At 41.2% G+C, this 17,709-nt stretch overlaps 1 protein-coding gene across 2 annotated transcripts in view; it reads right to left on the bottom strand.

The window, feature by feature from the left end:
* sema6cb (semaphorin 6Cb) overlaps window positions 1–17,709 on the bottom strand; it is a 124,999-nt gene that overhangs the window by 39,564 nt on the left and 67,726 nt on the right. For both annotated transcript variants that reach the window (XM_088998845.1, XM_088998846.1), the window contains exon 4: window positions 796–1,033. In XM_088998845.1, the coding sequence (XP_088854971.1) occupies window positions 796–967 (172 nt within the window). In that variant the 5' untranslated portion in view covers window positions 968–1,033. The remainder of the gene's footprint in view (window positions 1–795; window positions 1,034–17,709) is intronic.

Raw genomic sequence — 17,709 nt, 5'->3', positions numbered from 1 at the left:
AACTGGAGTGCCGTTTCAATTCCTTTCCCTACAAGTAGACAAATCTACTAAACAGTCTCAACATTGCCTCTCTGACTCTTAAGTGACTCCATGAGCACTTTTATGGAGTCCATATCGGGCGGAGCCGGTGTAACGCCATCACCTGCCGGACCCTCGGCTGACAAATGGCTGTCATTATGTCGGCCGCCTTTATTAGTGCCGACACGGCTACTTCCGCTAATGTCCGGCCCTCGTCTACACCGAGATCCATTAGAGCGCCCGGAATGACATCTCTCACCCATCCATTAGGTCCCATCACTTCCTCAGGCAGCGATGGGGGTTCGATGACCAAAGGTTTTGAATGACTGTAACGCAGGTTCAGCATTTTCTTTTACCTCCTTCCAACTTATCATTGAGTGGACAAAATTGAATATATACGAAAATAATGCGCGAATGCAATTTAAAACACATACAGTAAAGTCTCGTTATATCGATATTGGTTATATCGATAGTACTGCTTATTACGATACTATTTCTATGAACGCAAGGAGAAAATTTACATGCCGCAGGATCGGATATATCGATAGTCCATCTTTTTCCGACTCCCGAGAATATCGATATAACGAGACTTTACTATATATATATATATATATATATATATATATATATATATATATGGAAAGGGAGAACAATTGCCAGAGGTCTGACCAACGCTTTATCGGCACCCTCCCGCAAGAAAATGGCATTCCCGATTAAGTTCGGGAATGGCAGCAAATAAGTCAATGGTTCAAAACGAGGAAGTAAAGCTATACTCACAGTCTCTTCCGACCACGCTGATGGGCTCCAGGTCCTGAGGAAAAGGGGCGGAGCCACCGGTGGGTGGTGGCAAAGAGGCGGCGGTGCCCAATAGCAATAGCGGCAGCAGCAAGAAGGGGAGGGCTGAAGGGGGCAAACTGGGCGAGTGGAGAGGAGGCGGTGTCCGCCTCATGGTGGCCCCCCAAGTGACGACTCAGTAGCTACACATGACCTCAGCCCACCACTGTTCACCTCCAACCTGACAGACACAGACACACACAAACAATGCATATTAAATTGTATAATTTGCAATAAATAAACAACACAATAAATACACAATAGAGAATCAGAATCAGAATCATCTTTATTGCCAAGTATGTAGGACACACAAGGAATTTGTTTCCGGTAGAACACGCTGCACTAGTATCGTTGTCAAAAAAAACTGCTAAGTGGCACTATACAGTTCCATTTTGGCTACTGTTGAAAGAGTTCAAAGAGTTAATGGCTTGGGGGAAGAAGCTGTTTAAATGTCTGCTGGATTTGGTGCGCATGGATCGGTAGCGCCTGCCTGAGGGGAGTAGCTGGAAAAGGTGGTGGGCAGGGTGCGGAGGGTCCAGTAGGATTTTCCGCGCCCTACTTTGGATTCTTGCAGTGTGCAAGTCCTCGAGAGTGGGTAGGGCGGTGCCAATGAGAATAGACAGGATAGAAATTATCATATTAAAAAGTTTCATGCTGTTGTATGCTTAGTTGGACGAACACAAGGCCCACAAGGGAAGCACAAAAAAATCTGGGGTCAATCTGAGGTGAACAGACACAGCCTGTTAAACTCTCATGCTCATGTAGGAGATCTGGCCTTGGGCAAAATTTAGGACTTGGTAAACTGCTTCACAGGAAGAGCTCATTAGCCAGTTTACAAATCTATCAGTTCATAGAAAGACAATCCATTAAAATGTAGATGTTATGTTGGTTTATGGATGTTGGTGCTTGGGACGACCAGGGGTGTGGTATTCAAACAAGAAGACTATGTTTTACTAAGATATCACTTAAAGGACAACCGACGTCTCCGGACAAGTTGTGTCCATAATTTGTAAAATCACTTCAAATGACTTGTATTTTACAAAGATTCCACGGCATATAGCTATATTTTACGTTTTAAGAATCGTGCTGAATATTCAGCAAGTCTTGTTTTTGAGTTGATGGCGGTGCCTGACCGAGAAAGCGACACAGAATGCATTTTGGGTACTTTGTTTGGTCTAAAAACGTCGTGTTGATGATGAAATTAGAAGGAAAACACATCAATAACACGATGGTGAATCGTTGTGTGTTGCACCAAGACTACTATTTGATACTAGTTGACACAAATTCCCAGCAGACAAATCAGCCCATTTCCAATGGCGCTTGGGCGCCATTTTGTGCATTTTCGGGGAGCTATATTGGAGTCCAGACGCCTCAAAATGATATGGAAGGACTTCTTTAATCGATTGTGTGAACTATTTGAATCATATTCATAACTGGATGAGTAACAAGAAAGCGTATTCTCCGAATCTGAAGCCATTGTTTTGATTCTAGAGCAAGGCGAAGACGTCCTGGCATGACGTTACGAACAAGGAGGCGGGACTTTCTGAAACTGAAACTTTCTGCGGTCATTTTGAAGTAGTTCAGGGACACTTTAAGTCATTTTTATTGGTGTTTTGCATTTGACGAAAAATATCAGCCTGCGTGTTTTGGGTATTTTAGATGCTATAAAACGTTTTTTTGATGTCAGTTAGGAAACAAAAAAAATGGTGTCGGTTGTCCTTTAAATTTGCATATACTCTCAATAAATAGCTATGTTCTGTTCGTTTAGGGATATCGGTGAGATAAATAAACAGATAAATAAATAAACAAATGAAGAAATGAAGAAATAAATAAATCATGATGACTTTTCCAAGAAAATGTCTGGCCCGGAATAACACAATCATTAGTTGGAACTGCTGCAGATGCTGTACAGGCACCTTTATGTTGTGCTTGTGGAATGTTTTCAACTCGCCCTCAGGAAGAAAAAAGAAGAAGAAAAAAAAACGTCTGAGATATTGTCCTGTTGTCAGAAATGTTTATCTTGTGCTGACATGGGCGCACACGCTTGTTCCGCCGACGTTGCTCACTGCCCACGAGACAAAAACGCTTCAGCTTGAGACCACAAAAGAGATTTTGTCGGATATATTCTGCTTTGTTGAATTCATGCCAAAAAAAAGACGACTTTGCGCTGCTTGCAGACAAATATAAAATGTCAATGTGCAGAAAAAGACAAGGGTACAAGGAATGAATACTGTGAAGGCTGGATATTTATACAGTGATACCTTGGCTTACGAACTTAATTGGTTCCCAGAAAGTGTGTGTAAGGCGAAGTGTGTATTCCAAACATTAATTTCCCATAAGAAACCATTAAAATGAGAATAATCCGTTCCCAGGTCCCCATAAAACATAATTTTCAACTAAATGGACGCTTAAAAATAGGCTTAAAAGTACATCCAATATACTTTATTTTATGTATATGGTATTGTAATTAAAGAAATAAATTGTACTGTACAATAAAGTCATTTTATTTACCTTTGTGATGGTCGTTGATGGCTTGATGGAATGGATAGCTTTTTGCAAAGTGTCTCAAGGAGCTCTGGGTTGTACATCTTGGAAGTTGTGATATTGCAACAGCAACAGATGCAGGCAGACACACTACAAACTTCATTAACAGCTGGTTCCCTTGCTTGTCTTTTCATTTCAAATTGAACTGATGGCTTTTGCGGGTTATTTGTGGAGCCTGACTGATGGGATATTTGAACCTTGCAGTCTACACTCTGCCTTTGAACTATCAATAAAGTTGAAACAAGTCAAAATTTCACTGTTTTCTATCAATTTCCTCACCTTTCACCCTTGATTTTTTTTCACTTTTGTTTTTTTTTGTTTTAAGCTCTGTCGTCTGCCTTTTCTGTGTCGTGTGCTCACAGCGTGCTCACAGCGTGAAAACAGCACGCTGTGAGCACTCTAACACCTCCCCCCGCTCACTGCTGTGTGTATCCTGCTGCGTGTGTCCCCTCCCTCCTCTACCACGGATCTTGACCAATCACGTGTGGCTTTAACCGAAGACTGGGGGTGGGAAATAGAGGGAAAAAAGTCAGCTGCCATTTTTAGCTCCTTGTCGTTCGCGAATGACACATCACTCATTGTGGCGTTCCGTGTGTTTCCCGAAAAATAGTTCCAATGCCAAGATTATATTGACGTGACTTTAACGTTCGTAAGGCGAAACGTTCGTTAGCTAAAGCGTTCGTACGTCGCGGTATCTCTGTACAACAAATTTAAGCCCTTTTCATTTTTGCATTGTAAAGGCATAATCACACCAAGAAACCCAAAAACGTCAACGGTAGTTGTTCCATTGATTATGCACAGCGTTTTTTTTTGCAGGCTGTCATTAAATTTTCAAGCCATACAAGGTGAACCGCTACACCACCATGCAAGCTCCCAATACAAAATCCATCATTTGATTAGTCGGCACATATTTAATGTCAAACTAATGAGCTCTCGTTGTCACAAGGCTCTCCCGAATTAATGTTACGGCGACGTTAGGTTGACGTTTTATTGAACTTCCCACGGAAGGAAATTTAGCTTTTCATGGTAAGATCTTAAAACGGGAGCTCAAGGCTACAGGGACCTCGGGCCGGCGTAAGCTCTATGAAGACGGGACCAACTGTCAGTCACGCCAGCTTGAGGTTAAGCGACATTCCCGTGAGTGCCGCATGAGTGGCACTGATGGCGAGCGGGGTCCCAACCTCACCCTTGTCATCTTGGTCACCATCTGGTGACCCCCTCAATGACACGGAATAAATTCTTTAATCGATTGCAAACATGTATGCTTTCCTCTTCAGAACTATTTGAATCATATTCATAACTGGATGTGTAACAAGAAAGCATATTCTCCAAATCTGAAGCCATTGTTTTGATTCTAGAAAGGCAAGACGTCTTGGAGTGACGTCACGAACTGGGGGCGGGACTTTCTGAAAATGCCCAATTCGCAGCTCAATTTTTTGCAGATTTTGGACACTTTACTGTAATTGTTATTGGCGTTTTGCATTTGAATAAAAATATCATAGTGTGTGTTTTGGGTATTTTTGATGCTATAAAAAGTTTTTCTGATGTCAGTTAAAAAACAAAAAAGTGACGTCGGTTGTCCTTTAAACATACTTATATAAACCTTAGGCTTCTAGAAGCCTTATATATTCCATACAAGTTATAGCACTGAAGCAACTTACGAACAAATTCACCTTACAAACGACCGTTCAGAACGTATCACCTTCTTAAGTTGTGGAGTGTCTGTATTTGGAAGCGCTTGCATAGCTTTTCGCGCCAGCTGGTTCATTTGTTGAGAGCATGCCGAAATCTGATACGGCACTTTCAAATTCAATTTTAGACAATTTGACGCTTACACATCTTCATGATTCAAAATATAGCACTGAAGCTACTTACGAATAAAAATTCACCTTACGAACGACCGTTCGGAACGTATCTCGTTCTTAAGTTATGGAGTGTCTGTACCTATCAAAAGTCAGTGTGTTCCATGCCTCTAGTCTAATGAATATAAACAGTAGGAAAAAAATGGAGGACCGAAGGGATATTTTTTAATTCAATGTTAAAACCGTGGCCGTCCGGTGCGTTCCCCATTTCACACTTGGCCCGGAAGATGTTGGGGTTCAACAATGCCTTCAAAAGCACCAGTCAGGTGAGCAACTCACTCCCTGAGCTATTGTGCTTGAAAGACCTTCAACGCTCCCACTGTTCAACGTTATCCCAGTCCGGGCAAGTCTGCAGGTGTCGATATGCGGCAGCTGCCTTCAAAGCCTGGTAATTGGAGCTTGACTGGAAGTGCGACACCCCTGTCTGACACCCTTTGGTCCGCCGTTGTGGCCCGCGAGGGATTTGTGCTCCCAATTATTGGCCGCCGCTTCCCTGATCCCACTTCCAATTTGCTCCAAGGACCTCAGCGTGGTCAGCCTCTGGAAATCTAATTAGCAAACTTTTCTCCCGTCGCAGGTGGAAAGGGGAAGCTAACGGACACAAGCAGCCGGCGAACGGCTGTCACCGGACGCCATTGTGAGGGAACGCCGCAAGGCTGCGCTCACAATGAACCGTTTGTCCCATCATGGTCCATGTTCTCGTCATGGGTTGTTTTCCTGCTGAGGTATTAGCGTCCACATGAGCTTGTTTTTCTGCCTCTGGCAACTTTTGACTTTCTGCTGTGTCATGGCGAAAGACAAGTTCATTTTTGTGTTGGTGACAAAATAAGCAAAAATAATGTGGAATTTCAGAAAAAAACGCTTTCTAACATGCTATTTGAATAACTAAAAACTCAAGATAAAATTTCCACATACCCTGATACCGTTTACGCATTTTTCAAGTTGCAAACCGTCTCCGGGTCAATTTTTATTGATTCACAATTTGAATTGTGAGTAAGTGTCACATACAGCATCATTCAAGGGATCAAGGGGGATCGGGACAGAGCCCTGTGGTGCATATCATAAAGTCACAAAGTGCATTAACTGACGTCATCTTAGGTTTAGAATTGCCAAAACAACACTTTTTATCTAAACAAAGCTCCTCATCTCACTTCAAGTTAGTACTATGATCCCAACATGTCATAGGATGGTGGCCAAGCACAACTTATTTATTTATTATTTATTTATTAGGATTTTACATTCTTCAATTTCTTTCAACACTATGTATGTATGTATGTATGTATGTATGTATGTATGTATGTATGTATGTATGTATGTATGTATGTATGTATGTATGTATGTATGTATGTATGTATTTATACTCCCTAATGTATATTTAAAGAAAAAAAGAAGCTATCTAGCTTGGTAGCTGTCTAGTGAGCTATCTCTTCGCTATGTATCTATTAGCTAGCTAGCTTTCTATCTATTTGAGTTCCGGGTTGAGTGAACGCTGGCTCGTGTGGCAGCCGCTGCTCACCCACAGAAAAACTTATCATGTGACTGTAAGGTGACCTTGAGAGTTTTGAAAGACGCTTATAAATAAAATGTATTATTATTATTATTATTATTATTATTTGCTAGGCCCAAGATGGTCCGATTGGAAACATTTTTATTGTGTCGGACTGAGCATACAATAACAATAGATACGTGATTTTGGATGAGTTAAAATTAAATGTGCTAATAAATACATTTTTAAAGGCTGAAATGGCATTTCAGTTAACTCATTTACGAATTTATTCGGGAATTGAAAATATGACAGAGCGCCATTTCTGATTTTTTCATTTCAGTTTTTTTTCATGCTTGCGTGCCGATAAAGCGCTGGCCATGGCCTCTGGCAATGGCCTCTGGCAATGTTGTTTTTTCTTTTCCACAAGGGGGCAGCATTTCCCTTTTTTCCCATGTTAGCGCTATGCTCCAGCTTCAGCTGTTGTTAAAGTGCTATATAAACAAATATGTATGTATTGTTTTGTATTTTGGACAGCCACCCTCATTTCAAGCTCATATAACTCCAGACCCATGTAACTTAAGAATTAACCTTTTTTTCCTGATGAAAGAAGAGAGTCCCAGGTTTCAAACGCCAAATTGAATGTTTATGTAGACCTAAAACTCAATATTCTGCGGGTCTTGGAATTCAAGTGACAATGACAAAAACCTTGGCACTGGAGTGGACACATTTTTGCACGTCTGGCAGTGAATGAGTTAAGGTGCCTTTTGTTTTTGTTTTAATGTTTTCAAGTTGGCATGGAAGAAAAATGAGTTAATGTTACGAATAAGCTGATTTGCAAGCTTATTCATGGAAAATAATGTAACTAACTCATAGGTTAAGGTGCATATGCATTTTATGAAACCAAATCAGTAAAAGAACGCGGGGCCAAAATGCTAAGAGTCTAGCATAATGCTAATGTCACGCAGCCGGAAAGGGTCGCGTTCTGTGTGGAGAGGTTCATTGCTGATCGAAGACAAAACAGATGAAATGTGCTTCTGATTGCAGTCTTAATGGCTGCGTTCTACTGGCCAAGAGTGGACGATAAAATTTCCCGCTGACTTATTATTTTTATTGCTAACCACACATTAATACGCCGGACCGTCAAGTCGTGATCATAGGTCACCAGAACATGAAAATGAATCTTGGTGTCATTGCCTCGTTTACACGTCTGCTATGTAGTCAAGAGGTTACGGGTTATAATGTCTGTTTTGGCCTTCCAACATGTCCGCTTCAATGAAGAGACAAAATCGTCCTTCGGTACGAACATAAACCCTAATTGTCTACACGTGTTCCTGCGATTGCGTGGCGAGCAGTCCAGGATGTGATTCACTTTGGTCGCTGAAAGTCAACTGGGATAGGCCCCGATTCGCCTGCCACTGTAACAAAAATAAGGGCTCTAAACATGAATTATTTTAGATATTTTAAACACTGTTGACATCCCAAAAATGAGATCCTTATGTGATCATATCCCCTGATTTTTCGCAATCACGCCTAACATGAATCATCAGGCACTGTGGCTAGCATAGCATAGATTAGCATAATGTAGCATCGCTTAGCATAGCATATCGTAATGTAGCATAGCGTAGCGTAGCATAGCATACAATGAATGACTTTGTGTCTTTGTTGTCATTTACATTTTTTGTTCTTTTATAATAATAATAATACATTTCATTTATAAGTGCCTTTCAAAACTCTCAAGGACACTTTAAACATCAAGATGGCGCCGCGAGAGTGTCTGCCTTTCCAGAAGCTCTTGTATTTTGTTTTTCTGCTTCTTTCTTTCCCTTTTCTCTTCCTTCCATAACTTTGCTGCTGTGAAATGCATAGCATAACTTAGCGTAGCATATGGAAATGTAGCATTGCTTAGCATAGCATATCGTAATGTAGTATAGCGTAGCAGAGAATATCATAGCATCGCATAGCGAAGCATAGCATAGAATGAATGCCTGTGTCCTAATGTTGTCATATTTGTCATTTACATTTTTGTTCTTTTAATATTATTATTATTATTATTAATAATAATATTAATAATAATAATAATAATACATTTCATTTATAAGTGCCTTTCAAAACTCATTTTAAACATCAAGATGACGCCGCAAGAGTGACGGCCTTACCAGCAGCTCCTCTATTTTGTTTTTCTGCTTCTTTCTTTCCCTTTTCTCTTCCTTTCATAACTTTGCTGCTGTGAAATGCATAGCATAGCTTAGCATATCGTAATGTAGCATCGCTTAGCATAGCATATCGTAATGTAGCAAGGCGTAGCATAGAATATCGTAGCATAGCATAGGGAAGCATAGAATGATTAACTCTGTGTCTTCATGTCATATTATTTTTCATTTAGATTTTTTTTGGTTCTTTTGACTTCAAGATGGCGCCGCGTGAGTGGCTGCCTTTCCAGCAGCTCCTGCATTTTGTTTTTCTACTTTTTTCTTTCCTTTCCTCTTCCCTTCATAACTTTGCTTCTATGAAATTTAAATTTCTCCACTGCGAGTCAAATAAAGGTAAATCCAATCCAATCCAATAGCATAGCAAATCATAGCATAGCGAATCATAGCATAGTGAATCATAGCATAGCGAAGCATAGCATAGCGTAGTACGAGCTGGGCTCTCAGAACATTGTGCCTTCGCGATGGAGCGTGAAGGCATCATCCATCATTTTGGTCTACTTGTCAGAAGAAGAAAAAAAAAATCAGAGGCTCAGGATAGATGAAGCCTTTCACGCATATTCATCCCACAATTGCACGTTAATTATTCAGTTTGAACTCAAGAGAGGGCCGAAAATTCCTGACCTGCCGCGCTCGCCGTCACTCATAATCCGTACTGGTCCATTGGTAATGCTCAGACTTTAAAATATTCAGGGCGCCATCCAGTGACCATCTCGCCCCCCTACTCCCTCTGCTTTTGCACCTACCGACCCACCCCTCCTCCCTAGCTTCACCATATTAATAATTCAGTCCGCAAGTGAAAAGCACCACCTGATACCTCTCATATGTCCGTTTGCTTGTATCAAGCACGAGAATCTTGGCAGCCATGTTCCCCCGAAGGGCGTCATACCGCGATCGATGTTTTCTTGTATTGCTTTCTCTGAGTTTCTATTTGTGTCTGGGCCGACAGTCAAGTAAAGTTCAGGGCCGCCCAGGTGGTATCCCATGTCGTCATGTGTTTCTGATGTTTTGGGAAATTTACGTCAAACGTATTGTCCGGACGTGATGTTAGATTCCATCGGACCACCAGAGTGATTCTGGTTCTGCTGGTACTCCAAAAAGTGAAAATATTGAAATCTGGCGGGAAGTTTTGACCACAATTTGTGTTTTTCGACCATATAACGGGAAAAGAACCCTACAAATGTCCATGACGACGTACAGAAATAACAACTCAGGTCCATCTTTTGCCTCATACCATAAAGTTTATGGTAAGGTATGGTATTTGTTTATGGCATAAACAAATCAAATTTGGCTCGAATATCATCAACTTTGTGATTTTTTTATACCTCCAGGAGACATTGGCTGTCTGGCTATTTAGCTAGCTAGCTATTACCTAACTATTGGCTATCCATTAGCTATCTAGCTGGCCACCTAGCTATCTCTTAACTAGCTAGCTAGCTTTCTTTCTATTTGATTTACTTCCGGGTTGAGTGAACGCTGGCGCGTATGGCTACCACTGCTCACCCACAGTAAAATTTGCCCTGTGACTGTGAGGTGACCTTGAGAGTTTTGAAAGGCGCTTGTAAATGAAATGTATTATTACTATTATTATTATTATGATTATTATTACTTGAATCATGTTTTAAGAAGCACAAGCCATCATTAACCTTAAAACTACATAATGACTTTGTATCTTTAGCCGCTCTTGCCAATGCCGAGAAACGGTGCGATTGTCATGACAACACCACAGAAGCTTTCGGGCATGAACTAATTTGACAAAATGCTGTTCTTACATACAAACAATTTGGGTCCAGAAGACAAGTGGACGCTAAGAGCACAATTTGGCGGTAAAAGAGGCCTCGTTAAGATAACGGCAGTGGCATGACGAGCGTGCGCTCCCCTGCTCAGAATGAACACTTCATCATTGTTCTGAGGGCCGCACTGTGGGCACCATACTGCCGCGATACACAGCGAAAGCTTCCAATTATGCTCCGACGAGACATCCTCGCATCATGCGGTGTTCCGGGAGGAAGGATGAAGGCGTCTAACAGGGGACAGATTTTCCTTGAGGGACGCTCCGCGGAAGATGACCTTCTCGCGCATCCAGCTGATGACATCACCAGGCAGCAGTGTGGATAAATGAGGAATGGGGACATCAAGGAGGGACTAGGGTGGTGAAGGACAACATCCAGTAGCTTTTCTGGCATGGAATTGGCCAGCCAATCATCCAAAGATGTAGTGGGTGAGGAGTCAGTTACTTTAATTAAGTCCAAAAATAAGATGGGACTTGATGATGCTTTACTACATACCCACTTTAAAAGGCCTGCTGCTTCCGGACACACTCATCAAGTAACTTGTTAACACCAGCAGTTAATGAGCATCTGCCACAAGCTAACGAGATTGTGACTGTCAAAGATGCTCATTATGCCTTTCATTTGACTTTTATAAGAGTTCAGATTTGGCACAGATGAAAAATCCACACCAATCAATTTCACGCTGATCGCAAATTATTTTGGGAAACAACTGTTAGCATGTAGCAGTTAGGATGTGAGGCTAGCCATGGCAATTCACATCAAAGCATTCACAACATTTCAGTCATGAGTGAATAACAGATTGAAATTGATCACATAATAATAATAATAATAATAATAATAATAATAATAATAATAATAATAATAATACTACTAATAATAATAATAATAATAATAATACTAATAATAATACTACATTTCATTTATAAGCACCTTTTCAAAACTCTCAAGTTGACAGTCACAGACCTCATACTCAGGCAGGACAATAGAAGTAATCAGTGAAGCCGCAGGGAGTAGTCCTCTGCTCCCCCCAACCTGAGAGCAGGGACCAATCATAGCAGAGTCGGGCACCGCCACGGCTGGACAGTAGGGATATATATAGGGCCGAAACTACCAGCAAGACTTTAGTTCGCTGAAGAAGACTCTTGGATAAGAAGCAAAACGTACGACACCTTCAAAGAAGTACAGATGACGGCTGAAGAAACCTTTTCATCGATTTACAGTCAGAGGATATATTTTTTTTCTGTGTTTGCGGTATGTAAGCAAAGACCCCTCTAAATGGTACCAAACGTACTTAGAAAGACAGGACAGAGCGGGACCAAATCAGTGTGGACAACTCTGGACCAAATCAGACTAGTCAAGATAAACACCAGACCAGAATGAACATGAAGTCGCCACGGAGAACCACGGACGGAACACAACCAGACTAAAAATAAGACGTGACCAAATGAGACGGAAGCCCACCAGAACGGACAATATCAGGTCAGACCACAAAAAAACAGATCAGACTGAACTGGAAAAAGGGTGACTGACCTACATCTGGCCTATACTGGATCACGCAAGACAGAAGCAGACTTGATCAAACCAGACAGCACTTTACCAGGTGAGATTGGGACAACCCAGATTGGACTACAGCCTAGTGGAGATGAAGGGACAAGACGCAAACAGAACCCAGCCTGAACTACACTCACACTAGAATGGATCGAACAAGATTGAACCACCCGAAGAACAGATGAATCGGACAAAACCGGACAAGACAAGGACCACTCAATCAAACAACACCGGATTGCACAAGTTCCAAAAAGACCACAACTGGACCAGATGGAAACGGACCACAACAGACTAAAGTATGACCAAGACCAGTGGTTCTCGATCGAACTCTAGGGGTTCGGTGAGTCGGTTTCAGGGGTTCGGTGGATCCTGCGCCGCAGAGGTCCACCCCTCAGTCTCATTTGCAGTTAGTGGGCACAGTCATTGAAAGAAGAGTTTGGTGAATGAGCATATGAAACTGGTGGGGTTCGATGCCTCCAATAAGATATAGAACCACTGACCAAGAAGTCTTGTTTCTGCCAAAAGAAGTTATGACCCAGCAACTGGAACTACAACTGCACCATTTGTACGAGACCAACCAGACACCGAATACAACTTGCTGTTGCATGCCATGATTCCCTCGGTGCGTGTACTTTTGTACTTTACTTTTGTCAACAGATTTGTATTTTTTTCTGCTGACAACTGCTTCATGGAGGATGAAAAGGACGGATGGGAATGAAGAGACTGAGCTGGATGAGGTAGCCAGGCTGCTCGGTTCTAGCCGTCTCTGAACCCCGGAGTAGATCAATAGTGATCAATAGGGTGTCACGAGCTTCTGTTCTCTCCTGTTACCTTCAAGTTTGGCGACTCAGTGCAGACTCGTCATGTAAGAATTTTGGACTCTTCTGTGTCCGTCGGAAGGACCTTGAACAATGTCATTAAAAGAAAGCCCCCAGTGGGAGGAGCTTGACTGACAGTGGAGAAAATGACGGTCTCTCACATCCAGTGGGTGACAAGATATATATTTTTTTTGGGGGGGGGGCTCAAAAGGCGAGAAGATTAAAAGATCAGACGGGGACCGAAAGAACCACACCGTGGTCATTGAGTGTTGGACTGAACTAATGCTTAAATCGTCACAAATTTAGATGCTGTAATGCCATTGCAATGTTGGAAAGGACAGCCAGTCGCTGATTCATTTTCACCCCCTTCCACTTAATAAAAACGCCCCGCCTCAAACTCGCCAATATTTGATGTTATAAAAATAAAATAGTGGACCAGTTTCTTTAATCAAAAAGATTTAAGCACGTTGTGCATCAAAATGAATTCTTCCATGTTTCATGGAGGACAAAGAATATATGCCGATGTGTACCGTTGAAATTGTCTGCTCACTCGAGCAAAACATTTATGGATAATAGATCTCAGTTTATTGAAATGCAGACAAATTTATTGTTTGTTTTTGTTTAAAAGAAAATATATGGAAAGAGGACCAATAAAAACAATCGCACATCTAACCGCCATCGCAATATTGAATGGGGGGGGGGGGCAGGGGGAGGGGACATAATGAGGTTATTTTTCAAAATTGTTCAATCCAATCGTCGCTTGCATTTCAAGTCTGGATCTGTTTATGGAAGTGCAGCAGAAGCTCTGCTGTGTTTGCTTTCAAACAAACCACAGATTGTAAAAGACCATTTTCATCAAAATAATTGTTCAGAATGACATGAAAAAACCAGAATGGACGTCTCACAACCTTTGGTGAAGTGAGGCTGCAGATGTCTCGGCCCTCCAGCAGAGACCGGGGGGACGTTTAATTGGGACTTTTCAGTGACGAGCTTGCACTCGTTAATTAAAGCAGAAAGCACAGCTCCTAGTCTTGCCAAAAAGTCGACATCATCGGAAAAAAATACATTTAGATGAAAACCGGCGACCTGGAAGATTCTCACCGAAAAAAAAAAACAAAAAAAAAAAAAAACAACACAGGCTTGAGGTTTGGCTCAAAATGTCCTCAACAGTGGCCACAACTTTATTTGAATAAACATGACCACTCGTAAAAGTGTAGTCAGTGGAAAAAAAAACACGTAAAAATACACATACATACATACACACAGACACACACACACACACACACACACACACACACACACACACACACACACACACACACACACACACACACACACACACACACACACACACACACACATATACACGTGTACACATATTCACGGACAGAGACGCATATATATATATATATATATATATATATATATATATATATACAGTAAAGTCTCGTTATATCGATATCGGATATATCGATAGTCCCGGTTATATCGATACTATTTCGATGCACGCACGGAGAAAATTACATGCAAACAGGGTCGGATATATCGATAGTCCCGGTTATATCGATATTTTTTCGGACTCCCTTGAATATCGATATAACGAGACTTTACTGTATATATATATATTGTTCTTTTGACTTCAAGACGGTGCCTTTCCAGCAGCTCATGTATTTGTTTTTCTACTTTCATTCCTTTCATCACTTTGCTGCTGTGAAATGTAAATTTCTCCACTGTGAGACTAATAAAGGCACATCCAATATATCCTCGGATAATATATATATATATATATATATATATATATATATATATATATATATATATATATATATATATGTTTTTATATGTGTCATCAAGTGTGTACTACGCACTCTGACAAACAAACCAGCATCCAACCACTCATGGCGACATCCCATAATAGGTGTGACCGATGTTGCATCATTGTGAGCAGGATCGGCAACACCGACACATTCAGTTGCAATTCTTCACTTTTTTTTTTTTTGCTTTCACTGCATTTTTTTAAATTCCAAGGATGTTTATTTTTTGGGTTATTTACAAGAAATTTGGCAGGAAGTGGATTCCTGCTGCTGCACTAAATGTCAAAGCACCCTGGGAAAGTAACCCTCCCCCTCACAAACACATTTCATAGTCTGCAAATATACCAAAATACTTACAATATCAATCCAAAAACATCAGTTCATTAACCGACTGAATACGAACGCAAACAAAACAAAATATCCAAGGTAACTAACTAACTGTTCAGTGAGTTCCCAATAATGACAAGATGCAATGGAGCACATCAATTTTCCACTTTTAAGTGATTATTGAGATGACGTAGCCATGGGATAAAAAAAAACAAAAATAAAATATATAAAACGCAGTAACAGCGTGTGCTGTTACTGCTCTTGGAGTGTTTGGAAGATTCCAAGATAAGCTACATGTCACACCTTAAGATGCCGTTTGACACCACGGTGATCGCACACCAAAGAATAATCACTCAGGATCATCGATGGAGACATCTGACAACTGCGACTTTGCTGAATTTGATCAGAACTGGAGGGTTGGGCGCTTAAAATCAGCTCGATTATTTGTATGTAGTTAATACAGCCCACACCACACGATAATCAGTCAGGAAAACCTTAAAGGACAACCGACACCATTTTTTCGTTTCCTGACTGACTTCAGAAAAATGTTTTATAGCATCTCAAATACCCAAAACACGCAGGCTGATATTTTAGTCAAATCCAAAACACTAATAAAAATGAGTTAGTGACGCAAAACTACTTCAAAATGACCTCGGAGATGCAGAGTTTCAGAAGGTCCCGCCCCCTTGTTCATGACGTCGCGCCAGGACGTTTTGCCTTGCTCTAGAATCAAAACAATGGCTTCAGATTTGGAGAAGATGCTTTCTTGTTACTCATCCAGTTATGGATATGATTCAAATAGTTCTGAAGAGGAAAGCGTAAATGTTTGCAATCAATTAAAGAAGTCCTTCCGGATCATTTTGAGGCGTCTGGACTCCAATGTAGCGCCCAGAAAATGTACAAGATGGCGCCCAAGCTCCGTTGGAAATGGGCTGAATTGTCGGCTGGGAATTTGTGTCAACTAGTCAAAATAGTAGTCTTGGTGCCACACACAATTCACCATCGCGTTACTTATGTGTTTTCCTTCTAATTTCGCCATCCCCACGAAGTTTTCAGACCAAACAAAGTACCCAAAATGCATTGTGTGTCGCTTTCTCGGTCAGGGGCGTTCCTTTAGTGACATCACTCAGGAATTGTCATCAACTCGAAAACAAGACTTCCTGAATATTCAGCGCAAGTCTTAAAACGTAAAATATAGCTATATGCCGTGGAATCTTTGTAAAATACGCTCAGTAGAAGTAATTTGAAGTGATTTTACAAATTATGGACTCAACTTATCCGAAGGTGTCGGTTGTCCTTTAAGAGAGGTCAGGGAATTGGGCCTTGGCTGACCAAAACAGAGGAATCAGGTTAAGACCTGATTCTTGGTTGATGACTCTTAACACACTCGACACCACGGGATAATTACTTTGGATTTATCTTTTTAGACATTTGACATTTGGGCCATTGCTGGCTTTGATCCGAAGTAAAGAGAGGGGGGGGGGGGGGGGGGGGGGGGGGGGGGGGGGGGGGGGGGGGGGGGGGGGGGGGGGGGGGGGGGGGGGCGTAAATGATTAAACTTGGCTTGGTTGGTTGGGATGTATAAAGCCAGCTACACATTTTTCGTGAAGATCAGGGAGGAAAAAAAAAAATTGTACAATTAACTATTTCACTGCCGATTTACTCAATCGCCAGAAAAGGAAGGAAGATACTGTAAAGTGCCTTTTAAAGTCGTTTAACATGCATTTTCTAAATAATTGTTTTGTCCAAATTATTGTATGTATTTCGCTTCAAAATGTAAATTTGTGCAATGATGAGATCATTCTAAAATGTAAAATGTGCATTTTATAATAATAATAATAATAATAATAATAATAATAATAATAATAATAATAATAATACAGTCACATACAAGCATTGATACAATAATAACACAAATACATGTATGAATAGAATTTTTAACTCATTCACTGCCAGAAAATGTGCAAAAATGTGACTTCCTGATACGTCATCATGCCTGCCTTTACATGATGTCACATCCCATTACGTCACATCCTCTCGCGTCGCACCCTGTCTTGTCTTATAAAATGCTCTCCTAGTATGCCTTTCACCCTTTTTTCCCCTTTCTGCCCCTCCTCGGAAGACTCGCGCTGAATATTCAGGAAGTCTTGTTTTTGAGTTGGTGACGGGTCCGTACATGACGTCACGAAAGGAATGCCCCTGACCGAAAAAAAAGACACATTGTAGCAGTCCTTCCATCAAGTCAATGTATTTTGCTGTACTTGTTTGGTCTGGGGACCTCGTGTTGCACCCAAAAGCCGCCAGAAGAGGGCGTCCAGACTCCATAAAAGGAATTTATCAGCTTGTGGAAACGGAGGTGGCCACTGGATGTCGCCATTGTGTGCCTCTTTTCGGGGACGCTACATTGCAGTCCAGATGCCACAAAATGACACAGAAGAAATTCTTTAATCGATTGCAA

This window comes from Hippocampus bargibanti, linkage group LG06 (genome assembly GCF_051943395.1).
Source record: "Hippocampus bargibanti isolate YZ-2025 linkage group LG06, ASM5194339v1, whole genome shotgun sequence".
In the NCBI taxonomy this organism is placed as follows: Eukaryota; Metazoa; Chordata; class Actinopteri; order Syngnathiformes; family Syngnathidae; genus Hippocampus; species Hippocampus bargibanti.
Note: the sequence above shows the minus strand (reverse complement) of the source record. Positions and strands in the feature narration are given on the sequence as shown.